Below are 21659 nucleotides of genomic sequence, written 5' to 3' on the forward strand. Positions count from 1 at the left end.
TGAGTTGCGTTTGCATTGGGTGGTGTGCTCATCTGGATCCCATGTGTGAGCTGTGTTGCCCTGCGTAATGCTTCTGAAGCAGAGGCCTCCTGCTCTCCTCCCACTGCTGTAGCCTGGGGACATCCAGGCATCTGAACACACACACACACTCACAGGTGGAAGTAACTGTGCGGTGATGAAAGCCAGCACAGGCGTATGCCCTACAAAACGCATATCAAATTCAAAATGCATCACGATTACAAGGATAGCTGTATGAAAGCATCTTCAAACACCTCATGCATGATAGGTCAGCCCAAACAATGATGGCTATTAATTTTTCTTTTTACTCATAAGAGGTGCCACGTGACAATATTTTTGACTGCAGGAACTAGTTAGGTAAGAACATTTTTCTCTAATGCTCTATAATTTCAGCAAGGCAAAGAAAACAGAGTTATGCAAAAGCACAAAGGATTCTCCTCATGAAGAAAATGTAAGGATATTGAAGAAAGGGACCCCTGAGGGAAATCTTTGGATGCAGTTGTTATCATGAATATCCAATAAAGAAAATAAATGCACTGTCTTGACAATTCTTTCAGCATGGAGAAAGAATGTACTGATCGTATAGAATATGATCAAGTCTCAGCTCTGACAGAAGTTTGCCTGGGCCAAGCTGTCTGTCTCCTATCAGTCATCCAACCATGTAGAAATATTGACCTTTAGCTTGCAGTGTACCGTATGCGGCCCCCTCTGGGGCAGGGCAGTGCTTGACAGTCGCTCAGCGATCCGCCACGATTCTGCAACTCCCGTTAGGTCTGAGGTAAACCTGAGCAGACGTCTGCTCTGACAATTAGCTTAGCATTTTTTGGCAAACAGCGTTTTTCACCTACGTGCTGCAGTGCACATCGGTTTCAGCTGCAAATCCACCTGGAGAAAGGTTCATGGGCGGAGAAAGAAACGTAGGAGGGTGCAATGTCGTAAATTCTGATGCACCTTTCCCTCCTCGCTCCTCCTTCCTCTTCTCTTCCCCTGTCTTCAGCTCTTGCACAGGATCACATTAATATTCCTTTGAAGCCTGTTTCAACTGCAGCCAGATCTCCCTGTCCCCCTCTTCCACTCTCCCTCCTTCTTTACCTCTTTTTGTTCTTCTCTTTTCAACCCTCTTGTTTTCTTCTCGTTTTCCCCGGCTATTGTCTCCTGAAAGGGATTACTTTACAGCAGGGAGGGGCAGTTTTATTACCTTCAGTCAGGAGTTCCCCTTCCTGCACTCATGCATGCACACACGTTCAGACATTGAGGGGTGGTGGATACCGATGCCTTTGACAGACCGTGTTGATTGGTTCAGAATGGTTGCTGCCTCTTGTAGGAGAGTGGAATGGCTATTTTTAGATCAAGGGGTAGCTGGGAGAGAAAGACTGAGGAGGGCTGAGTGTGTGTGTTTGTAAGGAATACTGCAGTCTTGAGAGAAGTTTCCTCTTCACACACACACATACACACACACAAACACATACACGCACATGCACTTATGCAGCAGTGCCCCTCTAAAGCCAGGGTGTATTCCATGTGCTTGCTCTCCTTTTCCTCTCCTCCCTCGACCGTTATTCTTGCCTCACCCCCCAACCCCCACCCCTCTCAAGCAATCTTTCTGTCTCCCTTGTTTCTTCCTCTCTTTCCCTCTTTCTGAGTTGGCTCGCTGTGCAAATGTCAGCACTTTCCTATTTATTTGCTAGAGCCCAGAGCAGCGTCCTGCACCCTCTGTTTACCTCTGTCTCCAAAGTGCTGCCCCATCGGCTTTCATCACCCCCCCCCCCCCCTCCCTTTTCTTTCTCACTTCAAAGATCTTTTCCTCTGCTACATCTTGGTCCATCTTTACATTTTCTCTTCTCAATCCTTTCTTCCCTTGACTGACATCTGGCCATCCTTTAAATGATTATATCCTTTCTCCACCATCCCACGTCCATTTTTTTTTTTACACCACTCTTGCTTCACCCATCCCTCATCCCTCCTCCCCTCTTCTCGTTCATGGATCATGGCACTTCATTTGAGTAACATCATGACATTTTCAGTCTTGACTACTATTGGCACATTCTTTTTTTTTCTTTTTTGGGGGCTTTAATCCACTGCACCACCACCCCCCTCCACTGCCTGGTTTGCATCTTCATTTAGACGCGAGCATGTCCACTCATGCCTCACCCCATCAGATAGCAAAACACCTTGTTCCCATCTTCATCATTCCGTCCTGTGTCTTTTTGTCCCACCTGGCTCTTGAGATATTTTTTATCTTGCCATCTCTTCTTCCTCTGTCTCACTCTGTCCCTCTGCGTGTCTGTGATCACTATGATGACTCATGTGGCTCACACCTGCTCTGCAGCTGAGGGGCAGCTGTGGTTTTGTGAGGAGTGCTTAGAGACAATAGAGGTGTGCCTTTTACAAAGGCTCGGCGAGAACAAAAAAAAATGTGCAGACTGAAGATATGCTTTGTGTAAGGTCACAATATTTATCTCATTTAGATTGTGGGTTTATGGGCCATTCCAAAACTGTGGTTCTTTTCTGTTTCAGCCGCTCTGGATGGCTCCATCATGTGTCAAAGTGTCCTTGGGCACTACACTCCATCCCGTATTGCCACTAAAAGTGCTCATTGGGATATGAGTGTGGAAATCACAAGCCCTGCTGTAGTATGAGTGTGTTTGTGTGAATCGCTATGAGAACTATCAAACGAACATTGAGGTTCTTCTCTCCCCAAAAAATGACTTTCCCCACAAATGCCCAAGTCGAGGGCATGCTACATGAGTGCTATGATAGAAACCAGGATTTTATTCACCTTACTCCGGCTTCAAAATATTCTCCACTTGCAACATGCGTATTTGCCAAGATGATTAAAGAAAATTAGACACGGCTGTAAATACAAGATAAGAAGCCTAGATCCTTACGTCACTGTGCATAAAGGGATATAAAGAGGAAGGTTTTTGTGCATGTTAACAACATATCTCACATATGATCAAGACCTGGATGAGGCTCAAAAATGTTCCAGTAAAATGCAGACAACAGAAGTAATCAATATGCTCCTTATTAAAGGACATTTCCCTCTGTTTCCATGTGATGTCTTCCCTAAAACTGGCAGTGTGTAAAATGTAGGGATTTATTTTGGCAGAAATGCTTTCATTAGTCCACAAATATTGATATAATAGGAATTTTGTTTTGATTATTGAGGGGTGTTCACATCCAGACACCCCACTGGTTGCCCCCCCCCCTCAGTCAAGCTGCACTGCTGAGTTTCAGCATCAACCCAGACGGGACAAACCACACACAAACACCCAAACCCCACAGACCCTTGGGTGGACCTGGATATGATGCTGTTATGACAGACACAATTTAAATGCATAGACAAGCCAACCTTTCTGATGACACTGTGTCTTGCGTTTGTCAGAGGAAAATCTATTTTCTCTGAAAAGAATACGGCAGCATGATTTAGGTTTGGCAAGTTTCCTCTGAAAGAGCCACAAGATTTCTGGAGCAATGTTGTTGGTATAGTTTGTTGTTATTTTTCATCTTATTAAGCAGACGATTTGTGCCTCATGGCTCCAAAAAGGGGGGAAAGGTTGAGGGGAAATGGTCCTTTCTACTAAGCGGAAAAGAGAAATATCACGTGATTGACTAATGCATGTTAATTTATACTCAATGACCTCTTTTTTTTGTTTTCTTGTAATGTGAAAATGTTTTTTAATGAAAGAGGTAAAAAAAAGCAATGGTTTTTCAGAAATTTTGAAAAGGTTAACCAAAACTATGTGGTCAGTTCAGGTGTGACTTCCAAGTTAAATGGGAAGCATCAAACAGTGTTGCAAAGGTCCAGTCCAAATACAGACCTCAAACAGACTGAAATGCTGTGCAGGCACCTTAAAAGTGCTGCTCATGTGTCGCTGCTCTTCTCAGGTTGCAGTTAATTAATGTTAAAAAATGCCAAAGGATTTATCTTTTTCTTCATATTGTCTTATAATATGTAAAACCTTAGGAATGAAAGAGCTTATTTCTTTTTTTCCCATGACTGTATATAGGAGACTGAATGTAGATGTCTTTAAAACTTCAATAAAACCACAATACCAGAGGTTTGTGAGACTTTAGCATAGTATTGTATACAAGTAGGAGATAATAAAAAAATGATGTTTCAACTTCCCTGTCATTTATTATTAGATTAAGGTTCCAACATAGCATAAAAAACACATTTTGACTCTGCACCGTGTTACATGTGCTGCACAGACTGAAGAGAGGATAATAATCAATGGAACTGCAATTGCTCTTTTCTACATGTCACTATGTAATTATATAATTTCAAAATTTCCCCAGAGGTTTTTCTACATTAATGTGATAAGAAAAAATAAAAAGTTTTCATATCATCAAACCTACATGGAAATCTCTGTGATGGGCCATAATGATGAACACTGGCCGACCACTGTATTATTAAATCGATCGGATCCTTTTATCCTAAGTAATTTATGCCAGAAATAAAGTTTTCATCACGTTACAGTTGTGTTAAATGAATATACGTAAAAACAAAAAGCACAGAGTTGTTTAAAGATGCATGTGAGGAGGTTTCCCATGAAAGTCTCCTGAAAAAAGTGAGAAATAAGTTGAATAAAAACCTTTTTTTTCCCGTATGGAGACAAGTTCAGTATCCCACCATGTGTCTCATGCGACTAACTGTTATGATGTTTCAAAATTTAAATAATTATTGATTATAAATGAGAAAACAGTAATTCCTGAATTGTTGAATTCTTTTGTAAATGAAGTATTTACAAAAAATAAGTATTTACACCTGTACAGTGACTGCTTTAGAGCATTTGTGGAGCTGTGTACCTAAATATTCTCCTCTCTGTGTCTTTGGTGATCCAGTGAGTGACAGCTGTTTTCGGAACCTCGCCGAAGACCGCAGTGGTATCAACCTCAAAGATCTCGTCCATGATCCCTCTTTGTGAGTATACTGGCCTTTTCTGGACAATTCAGCCAACAGAAGTGATGAAACCGAACAAAAAAAAGCTGAGGGGAAAAAAGAAAGATCATGCACAGGCTCTCTGCATGTGTGCATCTACGTGTGTTGTTCTGGTGAAAGAATGCAACTAAGAAACTATAAATATCTCTTCAACACAACATATCATGGCTCAGTACCCTGTGAAAAGAAATTCCCAGCATTCACAGCAGCAACAAAAGAGACGCAGCACTCGTCTGTTTAAAGAGGACTTCTACACATCAAAAGATGTTTTCATCATTAGGGCAGGATTAAACACAATCCATTGATGTTCATTTGGCTTATTTGTGGTGTATATAATTAAGTTGGTAGTCACATAGTTTAAGTGATGCATTTTTCTGCTGTGAAATATCTTATTCCTAAACAGCAGGGATTATTAGGTTATCTAAGGACGAACAAAGGCTCTTTTGTACATTTTAGTTCAGAGGGTCCCTCTAAAGGCATTAATGTTAAATCACTTTTACAATACCGTCCAAGATGTACTCTTCTTCAGTTTCCGTCACATGAAGCTGATATCTTAATGTGATAATAGGAATTATGACTTTACGAAGGTTTTGAATCTCAACTTCGGGGATTTTCTTCAAACAAGACTCAGTGAGGTCAGATGCTGATGGCAGATTATAAAACTGTCTGTTTAACCTGGTATCAATTATTTAAGGTTACACCAAAGATATAACTTTATATGGTTAAAGAAACATACATTGAGAAAAGGTGAAAATCCTCCCTAAATTTTTCGCCACAGAAAAATTGAACCGTCTAAAGGGCGTTTTCTGTTAATTGCGGAAACAAATAAATGTGCCAGTGTCATGAGTGAGTTACCCGTCATTGTGCGACTGTCATCTCATCGTGTGTAACATTACGTGACTTTTAGCACAACACAAGTCTGAACTGCTACAGTCAGACTAACGTTGAAGATCAGTAGTGAGTTAGTTTCAAGTATTATCGGGCATTCAGAGGAATCCAGCAGGAGTAATAATAGTGGTAATAGCTGCAGCAAAAAAAATTTTGTCAGCGTTTGAACCAAATGAATGGGAGAAATGTTGTTTTAAAGTATTTAAGCTGCACCTGAAGCATCTGCTATCCCTGTGATCATGGATTAATATTTTCAACTGTTTTCATCTACTGTACCACCGTTTTTCTAAATTTCTTTATCTTTTTCAGTTTGATTTGAATTTTTATGAAAAGCAAAAATGCTTTTATGAGAAAAATGTAACTCTGAAAGGACGTTGATACCTACTCTAGTCCTGCAGTGCTGCTAATTCATCACAAATAAAATCCACTCATGAGTGGCATACTGCAACTGCACTACAAGTTTGACCTCAACATGGTGCCTTGGACACGCCTCTCTGTTCAACTAAACCATTATTCATGCTTTCTTTTATTTACTGATAGTTAGTGTCACTGGATCGTCACCAGTCCCCCCTCTTCCAGACCCTGGACTGGTACATGTTTGCTGGGTCCTTTATGTCATGTTAATGTTGAGACTGACGTGTAATTTGTGTCAAGTCTGTGCGTGACACAGGGAGGGAATTTGAGCGCCACGGTGGTATGTCATGTGCATTACGCTAGAAAGAACGCCAGTAGAGTGAACAAGGATTCATCACGCTTATTTGTACTGTATATTGTGCTACACTGGGGAGTTGACATTTTAAATGATTTGCAGTTGTTCTGTAAGGTTATATTTGTTCAAATGGTTAGCAGAGTATGCTTTGGTCCATGTACTGTATAAAGTATGTCTGTATTTAGTTTTAGTTTTTTCTCTTCTTCTTTGTTGATGGATAGCTTTGACTTTCAAATAGCTGTACTTTATAAAGAGTTTAAATTACTCAGCTTTATCTTTTATAACAGTTTGCTGAGTTGATCTCACAAATATGGGCTTTTACTGTAGATGTGCCACTTTTACTTTACTTTAGCTTGCAGAAGCATCATGATGACATTTGAGAATTGAACTTACTTTGTTAGGAAAAAACTTTGAATACCATTTAGTATACAGTAAATTGTGACACGGTATGTGTCTACGGGACACGGAATGTGTCCATTAAATGGTGTTTCGCGAATTTGCCAAATTTTTAGGAAATTGCTTCTTTGTACGAACTCTTCCAGATTCTCATCCTGCGAGACCTCTCTTCAAGACAAAAAGGAAGATCTCAACTTTGACGAAGATGGATGGAAACATATGGAGCTAGAACAGTCTCAATAGTCACAAATGCACACGCCAATTCACAAATGCACAGGACAAGATTCATAAATACATGGGATGTTTTACAAATGCACAGAACAATTAACACGTCGTAGGACAAGATACACAAATGTATTTCTGATGCACACACAAATATAACCTGATTTACTAATGGTTTTTGGTCTGTGGACTTCATTGCATTTGTGTGTTAATTTCAGAGGTGGACAGAGTACTCGACCCCAGTACTTGAGTAAGAGTACAAATACTACTGGTCAAAATTTACTCCATTACAAGTAAAAGTAGCTCAGTCAAAATATTACTCGAGTAAGAGTAGAAAAGTACTTGCTTTTAAAGGTACTTAAGTATCCAAAAGTAAATGCTTTTAAATTTACTTTAAGTAAAAGTAAGAGTAAGAGTAAAAGTACATTTCTTATTTTCCACATCAGTAAATTACTATATTTTTTCTAAATTAATTTAAGGATCTTTTAACTCTTGTTTCTGAGAATTCGATGTTGAGTTGTTGAAAGCAGAGGGGTAGTTCTGCTTCGGCAGACACAATAAACATTTGAAAATAAATGTCTGTGGTTTGTCTGTGCCCTCGTTTTTTACTCGGTCGAACTCAAACATTGAGTTAAGATACGGCCAAGGATTTTGTGAAAGTCCCTGCTCCGAGTCCGGCTCATTATCAGACTCAGACGACTCAGCGGATTGTCTTTCTTCTCCTGACGCAGGCGTAGCCATTGTTGCGGCTCTGTCTTGACTTGTTGCGGCTCTGTCTTGACAAACGCAGGCTACTTTGGCGGTATCGTTTTGAGGAGGCTTGACGTATTTCCGCTTTACGTACATCCCAGTGGAGAGCGTGCACTGATAGGTCTCCTCCTTTGACAAAAACAGCTTGTGTCCAATAGGATTTTAGGGAAGAAGAAAAAAGAGCAGACCTGAAAGTAACGAGTACTTTTCAGCCTTCCTAGAAATTTACTCAAGTAAAAGTACAAATATTTGTCTTGGAAATGTATTCAAGTAAGAGTAATAAGTACCAAAGAAATCTAATACTCAAGTAAAGTACAAATCCTCTGGATATGTACTTAAGTACAGTACTCAAGTAAATTTACTCCGTTACTGTCCACCACTGGTTAATTTTGAGACTCTCCTGACTTGCCTCAATCCACAAATGTCTTTTTTTTAAAACACAGAATGATCTGCAACCAATCAGATATCTTCCTTGTTTCAGCCAATCATAAGACCGCACCCCACGTGGGCAACAATTTACTCATAAGCCAATCCCATTAAGCCATTCAAACTGCAGTACATGCATGTGAATTTCAGTCAGTTCAACATGGCTTCCAACAAGGACAGCGGAGCGATAAGTAAAACATCATGGGTGAGATGAGTGTAGCAACTAATGATATCTCTCGGTATTGTTGTTTCTTGACTTGTAAATAAAATCTGACTTGCAGAGTTTAAATAAAGTTTAGAGTTGGAGTTGACATGCTGCCCCCATGTGGTCAGATATGGTATGGCTAAGCAGATCTGTTTTATGTATAAGGCTTGCTGTTTTTTCCCCCTTGGTATAAATTGTATGAAACGACTGGACGCTTAAAGGGATCTTGTACCAAAGAGCACCTAAGAATACAAATTTGTCTTGTCCCAGTTAACTGATAGGATGACCTTGTATCAAACTGGCACCTGTTAGACATTAAAATGAAACTGTGGTAACATACCCATCTCCTCTGCTGCATTGGGATGGTGGTTGACAGCAGCAAGTGGCTGCTCTGGACTGAGCTCTGCAATGCCTTATTAATCCAGACCACACCACAAGTCTGTGACTCCATCAGGTGTACTAGCTGGAATACCAGTCCCACAGAAGAGCCAGTACTGTGACAGAGATGCATAGGCGCAGAGAGAAAATGTTGGTGGAGGGAAGTGAGGCAGTAAGGGAGGAAGGGAAGGATTAAGGCGGAATGGTGCCACAGCAGGACACTAAACATAAACTATAATCACAGCATCTCTGAAACACACATTGACATGAGAAATCAATCAGTCTGCCCGCTTTGGCTTTCAGGAGTATCCAGAGGTAGTGGAAAAAATTATATGTCACAAAAATGAGACCTTGCAACAGTGGGGAATCAAACAAATTATACCCAGACTCAAGGACACACGGATGAGGTAAAGGTGGATGTGTGTCCAGGTTGGTGTTCTTGTATGTGTGTGTATTGGTTTTTAGTATACATATTTTCTAGGTGTGAGGAAATAGTTTCCCTTTCAAGCATGTAATAGGTTTGTGGGTCTATGGGTGTTTATGTTGAAGGTTGAGTGAGCCCCCCCTCCACAGATGTCGGGCCAACTCTGCGCATCTGCCCTCCACTTACTCGTGTTGTAACCATCTTGTTCAATCTTGAAAATCATCACTGCTATATATTGCGCTGTATTTTGGAAGAATCAGTATGCATGAGAAGTGTAATTAAGCCGATTTGAAAAAGCCTTTTATTTTATCCTGTTGTACCACATGTTCTGAAGGATTTATCGATTAATATGGGTGAACAACACGTTTACCATTTTATACTCCATTCCTTGGTCGAGATTGGCTGCCAGGTTTGCACTTTGATCCTTATGTGGACATTGCGTTGACCTCCACTTATTTTTTACAACTTAACCCAAACCCTCACATCTAAGCTTAAGTATCACCAGGGTGAACTTAAGCCTAACCTAACCTCATTTCACACTTTAGCTGTAACCCAAACCCCAAGCAGGATGTGACATTCTGTCTCATTAAGAGAGACAGATCCCCACCATAATGCTTCTGTTAATAAAATGAATGCTCATGGGAGGATTTGCAATCTATTTTATATGTATGTGTATTTCTGGGCTTGTGTGGATGTTGTATAGTGGAACACCTCGCTGGGCACTCAGAGCTCTCAACACAGCAGGGGTTTGAAGAAGTGGTCTAGTCCATTCTTTCTCTTCTGCTGTCTTTCCCTCTATCCGCTAAAATGTTTAGAGGTGACCCCCTTGAGAGCCTCCCTGTATATGGATGAACCAACATCTCAGCTCTAATGGCCTCAACTCCTTGCCACTACTGGGAGTGTGGAGACGACTGAGGCCCTTGTTTCCTTCCTGGACAGAACGTGTGTGCGAGAGAACAAGTGAAAGAAAGAGATAGTGAGATTGAGGGCTCTGTACAAAGGGCTTGTATTATTAATGAAATTGCCCTGGCAGATGGGCTTCATCTTGGACGTGTCCCACAACCACTGAGATTTGCAACTGGCTCAGATGCACAGGCGCACATGCACTTTCCCTCTCTTGTTAAATGTACCCCTGATATATCTCTCTTTTTATTCTCACACTTTTCACTCTGCGCTTTTTTTTTCTTGCTCTATCTTCCACTCTTTCCCCTCCTCTCTGTGCTCGTCTTTTATTCATAGAGAGATTTGGCCACGACGTCCAGGCTTTCAGGCCAAAACTGCTACGATGCTCTCACCCCCACACCACCCCGTTTCTCTCTGCTTGCCCCACTCCTCCTCCTGCCATTCCTTCTTCAACCTCATTAGAATTTGCCCACACTTTTAGCCAAAAAATACCCTCCATACCACATTGATTACCTTTTCATAGGTGTTTCAAAAAATATCTTTATATACTGTATGTCAAAACTCTCCACAGCAGAGAGAGACATAGATGGGTCGTTGATATTAAGATGTTGCAGGCCTTTTCCCCTCTAATAGGCTTCCTTCAATTCAGATCACATCCACCCAAAATAAGCATTATACAGTATCTGCAGAGCAGCCAGTCATGCAGAAACCCATTTTTTTGTAGATACACATATATACAGATGCCAGATCATTCGTTTATGATGGAACCACTGATATACTTCGATGTACACGTCAAAATGTAATCAGTCATTAATTTCTACAGTTTTACAAATCAGAACATAATAAATCTGGTCCACATTATGTCTTAAAATAAGGCAAATAGGACCTCAGATGAACCATAGCACATAACATTGTCATTGTTCATTTAGTAATTAAATCGCTTTCCAATATATTTTTATTCCAATGTATTCAATCAGAATTAGTTATTTAGTTAATTATTTTTTCTTTTTTTTTTAATATAAAATCAAGTTCAAAGCTACTACATGGTGACTATTTTGAGGCCTCTTTTGTGGAATGTTTTGAAAAAAATCAACCTTACAGGCAGGGGCGGATCTGGGGGGGGGGGCTGTAATCTGATAGGCCCCTGAAGTGCCCCTGTTCTGTCAATCAACGGGCAAGCTGAGAGTTTGATGATCACTGCTACAGTTCCACTCTCAAACTGTTGGTGGCGCCTATTGCGTCAATACAACTGAATAGAAACCGCTCGTTGCACTCTAGGTGGGACAAACAGTTAATGGTAGACGTTATCGGACAGTTTGATTTGGAGGGAGGGTTCACTTCCTTTTAAAATATTTGTGGTGGGCTGAACGTAACGTAATGATTGCGTTTTAATTCTGCTTCCAAAGAAAGAGGATGATGTTAAATTAAAAGTAGCCCCTCTCGCATAGGGGCAGTCTGCAAAGCGCAGACTGCCGCAGGCTTTACCATTCAATGTGTATGTGCTACCGCGGCGCAAGAGTGGGCCGCTCTGCCGGCAAGCTCGGCGGCGCGCAAGAGGGCACCTGCCGCGGGGTTTGTGCTGCGCCTGCCTGCCCGAATTGAAATTTTTTTAATTTCACTGCTTAAAGCTACTTTCACATAGAGCGTGGTTTGCGCCGCGCACACCGCCGGGTGGGCGCAGAGTCAGCGCAGAGTGAGCACAGAGTCGGTGCAGAACAAGGCGCGCATGCGCACATCGCGCACATATTTGTTGCTAGGCGACCGAAAAAAAAATTTCCGGTTTGGCGCCTTTTTCCCACTCGTTTGGACGTACAGTAGCCTACAGCTCTGTTTGAAACATGTATCTGTCCCTGCTTCAAAGAAAAGCCCTGGCTTTAGTTTTTCTTCTGAGGAGGAGAAGACGAGCAGCAGCAGCAAGGAGGGTCTGGGTCCATGACATCCTTATGGCAAGACAGAATTTGGGGGAATACAGGCTTGTTCGGGAGCTAAAGCTCCATGATGAGCTTCCAGGTACTTCAGGCTGTACAGGGAGCAGTTTGACAGCCTGTTGGGGAGAGTTGGTCCAAGCCTCAGCAGGATGACTCCACCACCTTCTCTCCTATTGGACGCGCCGAGATGTCGTCATAGCGCAGCACAGTGAAATTAAAACCGGTGCAACGCCGCGGCAGGCGCCCTCTCGCTGGATTATGAATCTCATAATTATCAAATGTCTCTTATTTAGCTCTCTCTTATTTATCCATGACGTTTAAATGATGTGCTAATCATAAACTAAAACTTACTGCCCGTTTTTTTTTCCCCATTTTATCACCCAGTGCTCCTACCTAACAGTCCTGGGCATTGTCATCCTCTACCAACCCCTGGAGGTTCCTGCACTGAGCTCAGGTCTCTTCCTTAACCTGAGGAGTGAGCAGGCCGCATCTTTTCACCAGACAGGGTGGGGTTTCTCCTCCCCACCCCATCTGGCGCCCCGGTTGGCCAGAGGGGGCATGTATAGCCCAGGACTGTGTGCATGTTTTTTTTTTTTTTGTGAGGGTAGCTCCCATTAGCTACCCAGGGGAACACGGGGAGAACACGCAAAGTCCACACAGAAAGATCCTTTCGCCAACCCCACCCAGGGTGTGGGCACTGAAGTCATGGGGGAACTAACACGCACTTCAGCGCCCACAGCGTCCCCGGCGGGAATCGAACCCAGGACCTTCTTGCTGTGAGACAGCTGCACTACCTGAATTCACCGTGTCCCTATGTATTTAATTACTATATGAACAATGACAGTGTTATGTGCTATTGTTAATTGTATATACTGTATGGACATTTGTATATATATGGTTGCATCGGCCTGCGCTACACTGTTTACCTGGTGCTGTACTCTAGTGCGGATGTGAAACGCTCAATAGAGATAGAAAGGAAAGGAATGCCTCACTCTGTTGAAAAACACGTGGTGACAATAACCATAGACATATATACATAGACGCCTCATTGACCGCTGGGGCACGCGAAATACGGCTGCCATCTTGGACCGGTCATCCTACCCATACGACAGCATAAAACAGAACAGTATTGAAGACGCCAGAGCATATGCCTGTACCAGAGCATATTCCTGAACAAATCAGCAAACAATTGCTTGGGGAACACATTGAGGAGACACAGTTTGGCATCGACAACCACTTTTCCAACTTGTTGTCATTGGTTGTGTCAGTGTTTCTAAAAATAAGCCTACACCACTTTGCCAAACTCACCTCTCTTGACCTGCAGAAAGGGAGCATGAGAAAGAAGCTCTGCAAAGCAGTCCTCTTTCAGGGCTTTTAGCATATGTGTAAATATGGTTTGTGATATATATACATAGATATACATAGATGTATACGTGTGTTATGGCGTGTATATATATATATATATATATATATATATATATATATATATATATATATATATATATATATATATATATATATATATATATATATATATATATATTGTGTCTTGCAAAATAGCCTACCCATGCCAGAAAATTATATTACTATTGTACTAGCCTACTATGAATATTGAAATACGCCGAATCATGTGTCCGGTATCATGCCTAGATGTATGACGTTTGCAGAACAAAACCCCAGTGAAAATCAGTTTTATATTCTGCGAGTTATGACTGATTAAATGCGCTAGCCAGACAGACGACACTGAGTGGAGCGGGTGACCGCTCCAAGATGTCGGCCCCACGGCTCGTCAGCGCCAATAGGCAGCAGGGGTCGATGAGGCGTCTATTGGCGCTTTTCCACTAGTACGTACTCAGCACGACTCGACTCGCCACGCCCCGGTTTTGCGCTTTCCAATAGGGGTCGAGCCGGGTGGAGGCGTGCGGAGGTTCTAAGAGTGCTGAGTCGGCCCTGTATCTGACGTCATCACAATACACGGCACCGTCGGGGGGCGGGGCCATCAGACGTTTGAATCAGGAGGCGGAAATCAGTGAAAGAGCGACTCGCGGCTTCTTCATTTTATCCGACAGGCAATGGCGGCGCAAAAGTCTGTTTCGTGATCCAACTCTGAGGTGCAGATGTTCATAAACCTGGTGGCTGAGGAGAGAATTAAAAAGGAATCTAGACGGGCGATAAGGAACGACCAGATCTACGAGGAGCTCTGTCTCTTCATAGCTGCTCGCAGCTCCCAGCTGACTTTTCAGCGGCGCCGGGACAAAATTTTTTTTTTTAAAGCGTCGCCGCTTAAAGCTTCTCTCACTCTCATTTTTTAACTTGATATTGAACACAAGTCACAGACCCAGCAGCACATTTATCATCTCCTCCAGGTTCTACATCTTTAGTGTTGTTGTCTTCTTCGTTTAGATCACACAATCAAATACATCACAGCAGCTTCGCTCCAACCCGCCTACTTCTCATCTGAGTGGCGTGGCGAGTCCAGTCGCGCTGAGTAGGTACTAGTTTAAAAGCGCCATATGTATATATGTCTATGACAATAAAGACTGAAGGCTGTTTTACACATGACATTCTCAACAGAGGTAAGAAGAAAGGAGACGGCTCACTCTGTTAAAAAAAAAAAGTTTTTTGACAATTGAATTCATCAGCGACTTCTGTTATTATTAATTTTTGTCCGCCACGTCAACTAATCGTTGGACCCCTAACTAGCATACGGTAAGCACGAACCCTCTCTCCGTCGGTGACCGGGTGGAGCGATGTCTGCCATGGTCTGATGTGGGGGGAGCACTGACTATTCAGCTGAGTTGACAAACTAGTCAACTGCTCCTAAAAATCTACGGCCCAGAACTATTCTGATATCTTCCTCACACGGCTGTTCAATTCCACATCTGACCAAACCACAGAGGATCTGGACCGTCAGAAGAAACGTTGCCAAAAGTATCTGCGTCAGTCATCCAAGACTGGGCATCAGCAGGAAAACACTCAGATATAAATACACATTTAGTGTTGTAGTCTAAACTTACAAGGGGTTCTCTGAAATCAGCACATGCTAAGAACTGTACACACAGAGGATCAGAAATATCCATACCTGCGTACATTATTAATTCAGTGTTCTGCCAGCTGCAGTCATTATAATAGACTGCAGCTGGCAGTGCCTCGGTGCCAACAGAGAAGGGGTTTATTTGATAGCTCTCAATGGGTTGACCAACACATAGTAGAATGGGAAAGCCTCCAGAGTTCAGTGCAGATATGACAAAGAGGATTATAGATTGACAAAAGACAGAAAGTCTCTGTAAGAACTGAAGATTCAGAGATCGTCAGTAAAATCAATTGTAGCATCGTACATTAGCCACAAGAGAAAAAGACTGTAGTGCTCAGTTGGAGGAGTTGGTCAGCTGGTAGAGCCACAAAAAAATTCAGTTCTTCAACTTGAGATTGTAGCGTAAACAATGCATTTTAAATTATGGACATTTGAATAGAAAAATAACCTTAAACGCTGATCAAAATTGTCTATAGAGTGGATAAAGAAGTTTTTTTTGAAGATTCATTTTACATTTCTGGGCTCAGTCATCACAAAGTGAAGTGGGCCATTCTTAAATGTCAGGTCCGTGTCAGAAAACCAAAAAAATTAAAATGAACTTGAGAAAATGCTTACCAAATGGTTTCCGTATTAATCAGAAGATTGGTACACCGGTCAGAAAGAGATGCCTACTACTCTGGTAGGTTGTTGCATATAAATGGTCATCCACTGGTACTAAGAGGCCGTTTGTGGAAAGCATCTCCTACTACACCATTATACACCATCAGCCTTATCACTGATACAAGGCATGACGTTTAGCCCATCTGCTTCGGGGTTTGACATGATGCACGTTCAGAAATGGTCTTCGTGATGCATTTCTATCATCTCAAACCAGCCTGGATACTGTTCTCTGACCCGTGGTATCAACAAGGCATTTCCACCCAGAGAACTTCCTGTTTCTGGATATTTTCTCTTTTTAAGTCCATTTTCTGTAAACCTAAGGGTGGATGTGGATGAAAATAACAGTAGATCAGTAGTGTCTATAAGTCAAACCAGTCTGTCTTGAACCAATGACCAAAGCACGTTCAAAGTCATCTGAAATCATCTTTCTTGCCCATTCTGATTCTTTTTTTAGATGTGTTGGCCACATCTAGATAACTAAATGCATTGAGGTGCTGCCATGTGATTGGCTGAATCAGCCGGTGTGTGACAAATGCACATTTGTCTAACGAGAATAACAAAATTTCAGCATCGCTAATAAATATTTCATGAATATGACACAACATGCACCTATGTTCGCTGGAGAATGAACAGTTTCTTTGCCTCAAAAGGAAAAAGAAAACGGATTGGCTTTCCTGATAGCTACAAAAAGAGAGAATAAAACAAACTCAAACACTGAGTGGCATGCACAAACTCTCACACATTATCTCACAATCTACAACACAGCAACTGGAGGTTTCAGACAGCAGGGGTTGCCTAGGAAACGGTGGGAAGGAACCCTAGTTATTTGTGTTGAGCATATTTTCATTTGGGCTGAAACCGAGAGGCATAAAAACCCCAGGAGCGTGCGAGAGGTGATTTGTCCTGACAGCTCCTTTACTCTCCCGAGGTGTTACACAGGCGCACAAACACATAAACGGACGAGTGCACATGCATGAATACATATAAACACAACGAACATATACAGGGATGCTAAGATGTCCCCCTCCCTTCTGAACACATACAGAGAAGTAAATCACTCATGCCATCACAGGGATGTCAGCAGGGAAAGTGTGTGTATGTGTGTGTCTTTAGTGGATACTGTGTTTATGCTTGCATGTGCAGTGTTTCATGAAAAAGTGCCTTTTGCAGTGAATGATTTTCTCTGACTTTTGTGCATCTTTTGTCAGAACCTCTCTGAGCTCCATGCTCTGCTTTCTTACATGCCTGCAGTAGTATGTACGTGTTGTTCTGCATCCTATGTCTCTTAGTTTGGATTTGATTAAACCAGATTCCCAGGTTGCAAAAATTGTAATGCATCCTCTGAGAATTAGTCCACATGAATGTAAAAGTATTGAGAAATCAAGTTCTGAGGATGGAAGAATATATCTTGGCATTTAAGTTACTTGGAGGGGAAACCATGATGGAGTAGACTCACAAAAATATTGTTCATTATATAGAACATAACAAGGAAAAAACAAGGAAGAAAGATAAAAGTGACTTACATAAGCAGCGTCTGTTTGAGCCATCACCTTGAGTCTGTTTTTTTAATGTACTCTCATACCCCAACTGGCCACAGGAGGTCGCCAGAGCTCAACGATCTTAAACATCAGCAGCAGCTTTGTCCTTGTCAGAGTCTCTCCTCACTGGGCCATCCTGTGGAAAATCCTTTCAGGAGGGCTGTTCAAGGGCACTCTGTTTCTTCTCATTTCTATGCCTCCCAATGCTTCATGCCTTAATTTTGATCATTCGAACATTTGTATTTCCACTTATTCTCCCACTCCTTTACTACATCCTCAAAGTCCATGCCATCTGTTTTATCATTCCTCCACCAGTATCATCACAGGTCTGATTTTTTTTTTATTAATATGTTAAACAGGTGTTTGCTTCCTTTAAAAAGCTTCAGGATGGATTAGTCAAATATTATCTGACATGTACAATTTTTAGGGTACATGAGTTGGGGCCTGTTTCATATTTCAGGTATGCATTCTACCACATTTCTCTAAAAAAGATATGAGATCCCAAAATGTCAAAATTATACAACTTAATCCATTGGTCTGCAAAGGCTATCCACTTCTGCGCGTGTCCACAGTCGCTATGATGTAACAACTATTTGTTCCTCTTGCAGATTGGGTGGTATGATTACGGCCTACAAGATAGTGCCAGATGAGATCGATGAAATTAAGGTGAGTGCCGTCTACATACTGTATTTACGCAGGCACATCTGTTCCATTTTAAATGCAGTGAGGAAGTTCACTACATGTGCAAATATGTGCATCTTTACCAACAGGAGACATTGGTGGACTGGTGTGATGAAAAGGAACTCAACCTCATTCTCACCACAGGAGGCACCGGCTTTGCCCCAAGAGACGTCACACCAGAGGTAAACGTGCTTGTTTTCATTTCAATATCTCATCTTGAGTCTATCCATAAACAACACTTTTTAAAATAAAAATAAGAAGGTGTATATGAATTGTTATAAGTCGCGTTTCCATTACACTTTTGTGCAAAAGAAAATCAAATCTCAGAATTTGCAAATAAGGTAGGGCTGCAGGGGGTCAGTATTTCCATTGAAAGGTGTTTTTTGAATAGCATAATTCTCGTAATTCTCCGTATCTCATCTTCCGAGACTTGAAATGACAAACTCAACGTTGAAGGAGATCTCCTTAGTTTTTGACAAATTATTGAGATTGACGCTACTGCAGTAGAGGCAATGTCAGGTCATGAAGGCAGCTGATGATCATTCAGAGACAAAGCCCTTATGGAAAGCATAATAATTAATTATTATTATAGCACAACTACATCGTATTACAAAAACAGCTGAAAAATAGATTTTGATGACTTTAGACTGACTCATCTCATCCAGCGCTGCCAGAGATTTGGAAATGCGTGAAATGTTTTCTTTCTCGATATTTGAGTTTTGCGCAAATCTAAAGGTAAGGGAAACGCAACTATAGGTAATGCTGTGTGCATTTACAAGCTCCACTCGCACGAATATTGTATCGCCTCTGTAGCACCTTTTTCAGCCCTGCTCTGCTGTGTGAATGGGACTCAAGGTGGAACAGTGCAAAATGTGTTTCCTGAGATATACAGTATCTCCTCGGGAGGAAGTAATAGAACAATAATGGGAGGTAAAACTAGTACTGTGTGAATTGGCGTTGTGGAAAGGTTTAACAGGGGCATGTGGATAACTCTGTGAATGCATAGCTGGCGAGCGGAGGCGGAATGAAGAGGGGCCCTCCGGTGTGTCTTTGTACCACTATCGCTGTGTGAAAGTGGCTACACTGAATAACGGTTGTAGGTGAATAGTATATCAATCAAACTGACCTACACTGACATCCTGCCCAGCAACTTGAGCGCACTACAAGTTGCAACAGATTACTTCAACACTGATTTGAGTGTGATATGTCATAAAAGTGAAGTTGCCTAGTACCATTGCAATCTACAACAGTAATATTTGCGAGAAAAGTGTTTTTGTTTTATTACAGACAATGGGTGTTGAAAGGCAGATGTCTCCTGCTGCTGCTTGTGCTTTATTAGCAGCCTGCTTTTGCTGATTACACATGTGTGTTGCAGCACTGATTAGTACTAATTAGCCCTCCAGTCAAATGGGAAATAAAGGGGCAGAAGTGTTTTCCTTATTGAATACCTTTCTTTCGTTATCTTTTTCATTTGAAAGCAGAAACTATCTTTTATGACTTCAAAGTTACAGAGTATTAAAGGAAGTTAAGGGAATTAAAAGAACCCCAGATCTGATATGGGGTAGTAAGGATGATAAACTTTTGTTAGGGAGCATGAACTCTCTACTTTTGAGTCTATCGATTAGTACTTTGTGTTACATTGGTAGTCAAACTGCAGACTTACGACAAACTAGCGGTAAATGAACAAAGCTGCCGACCCCAACAATGTTTTTTTCTCAACCCTTTTTGTTCACATACATGATTACGTTTAATTATATAATCGTTCAAGTTGTGGTATTAAAGGGGACCTATTATGAAAAACACGTTTTTTCTTGTTTTAACATATATAAAGTGGTCTCCCCTCACCCTGCCAGCACAGGGGAGACAAAATACCATGAAATTCTGCAGGGTCTCTGACCCCCGCCTTACAGAGTCCCCCATTGTCACGTGACCTTTTTTGAGCCATTCTGAATCTGCGCCTATGGTGACGTCACCATAGGCGCTCATTTCCATAGGTTCAGCCTCCGCTGCTGAAACCACGCCCACAACCAGCTCTCTCCGCTGCTGGAGCGGTGCTTCCCTGAGCCAGTCGGACGCGGCGCCGTGGCGCTGCGGATCCGGGTTAAATCATCCAGGTTCCCGGGTGGTTTGGGAGCTGGGTCCTTGGAGGTCCGTCCCAGGTCGGACCAGCTTCACCCTCCGAGATTTCCAGCGAAATGTGTCGGTTTGATCACCGGTAACGGGCGATGCGCCGCGGATGCGCTCCGGAGCCAATCTGTGCGCCCGCCGTGGGGTTGCGGCGCCCGTCGCGCAGCATCCGCCGGGCAGATCTGGCTGAAATTCCGCTGGTCGGTCCCCGGGAGTCCCTGCTATCAGTCCAGGCCGGTTCCTGCGGTCCCGGCCGGTCGGAACCGGTCAGATTCCCCGGTTAAAGCCGCGGTGATGCGCGCGGCTCCAGCCTACTTCCTGGTTCCCAAAGCGGGGTTTCCGACTAAATTGTCCAGGTTCCCAGCCGCTTTGGGAGCAGGGATTTCTGGGGTACGTCCCAGGCTGGACCAGCTTCACCCTCCGAGATTTTCATCGAAATCTGTCGGTTTGATCACCGGTAACGGGCGATGCGCCCCGGAGGGGCTGGGCAGATCCGGCTGCAATAGTGCATAAATGTTATTTATATACAACTCATATTTTATTTTTTTAACAATAAAGTTGCCATTTGTGAAAATTCAGTGTTGTGATTTATTTACAGGCTCGGGCTGCTCTGGCGGAGCGAGGTTTATGTTCCTCCCCTGCTACATGTCATTCAGGGAGCCAATCAGCACAGAGCCTCATTATCATACCCCCACCTTCCCTAAAAATGAAGCTCAGAAAAAGGGGTTAGAAGCGGTAAAACTAGTGACAGGGCCCACAGGCTGGATTTCTGATTTATGTAGAAAAAACAAGCTTTAGATTGTTTTTAAGACATTCAAGGCCTGTTTAAAATATACATTAAATGCCATAATAGGTCTCCTTTAAAGGTATTGTGACATCATTTTTAAAATGCTTTTGACACTATTAAAAGTCTTGGCCAACATCCCTCAAATGTGTCTAAAAGGTTTTAACAAGAAAAACTTCACTCTAGTACTCCATTCCTGGCTTTTTATTACAGTGGTTTTTTGCGCCGTGAAAAATGCTTCCTCTTCCCCCTTTCCTGTCAATCATTGCCCCGCTCCTCCTCCAAACCTCCTCCTCCAACCAACTGCTACACACTTCTGCCGGCGTCTCCACACCATGGGCTCCACACACACGCGCGCACACCACAAACACCCACACACACAGCCCAGACAGGGCGACTACAGCCCGGGGAAGAAGTCCGTGCGCACACCGAACCGGACTTCTAACAGCGGCGTCTGAGAGTTAAGCCGGGAGCGACAGGCGAAGCATGCACGGAAAAGCAGCAGTCCACCGCAAACAATCATAAAAATAAAGGCATGCAAGCAGCAGTGTCCCCTACTCCCCTTATCTTAAGTCCAGTCAGTGGCCGCGGGTCTTTTTAGCAGTTGTCCTCCGGTGATGACAACAGAAGAGGCTCTAAACAGCTC

At 42.5% G+C, this 21659-nt stretch overlaps 1 protein-coding gene across 7 annotated transcripts in view; it reads left to right on the forward strand.

The window, feature by feature from the left end:
- Nucleotides 1-21659, forward strand: part of gphnb (gephyrin b) — a 153859-nt gene that overhangs the window by 38923 nt on the left and 93277 nt on the right. For all 7 annotated transcript variants that reach the window (XM_061746632.1, XM_061746633.1, XM_061746635.1 and 4 more), the window contains exons 2-4: nt 4864-4942; nt 18030-18087; nt 18192-18284. In XM_061746632.1, the coding sequence (XP_061602616.1) occupies nt 4864-4942; nt 18030-18087; nt 18192-18284 (230 nt within the window). The remainder of the gene's footprint in view (nt 1-4863; nt 4943-18029; nt 18088-18191; nt 18285-21659) is intronic.

Source organism: Cololabis saira, chromosome 18, assembly GCF_033807715.1.
Source record: "Cololabis saira isolate AMF1-May2022 chromosome 18, fColSai1.1, whole genome shotgun sequence".
In the NCBI taxonomy this organism is placed as follows: Eukaryota; Metazoa; Chordata; class Actinopteri; order Beloniformes; family Belonidae; genus Cololabis; species Cololabis saira.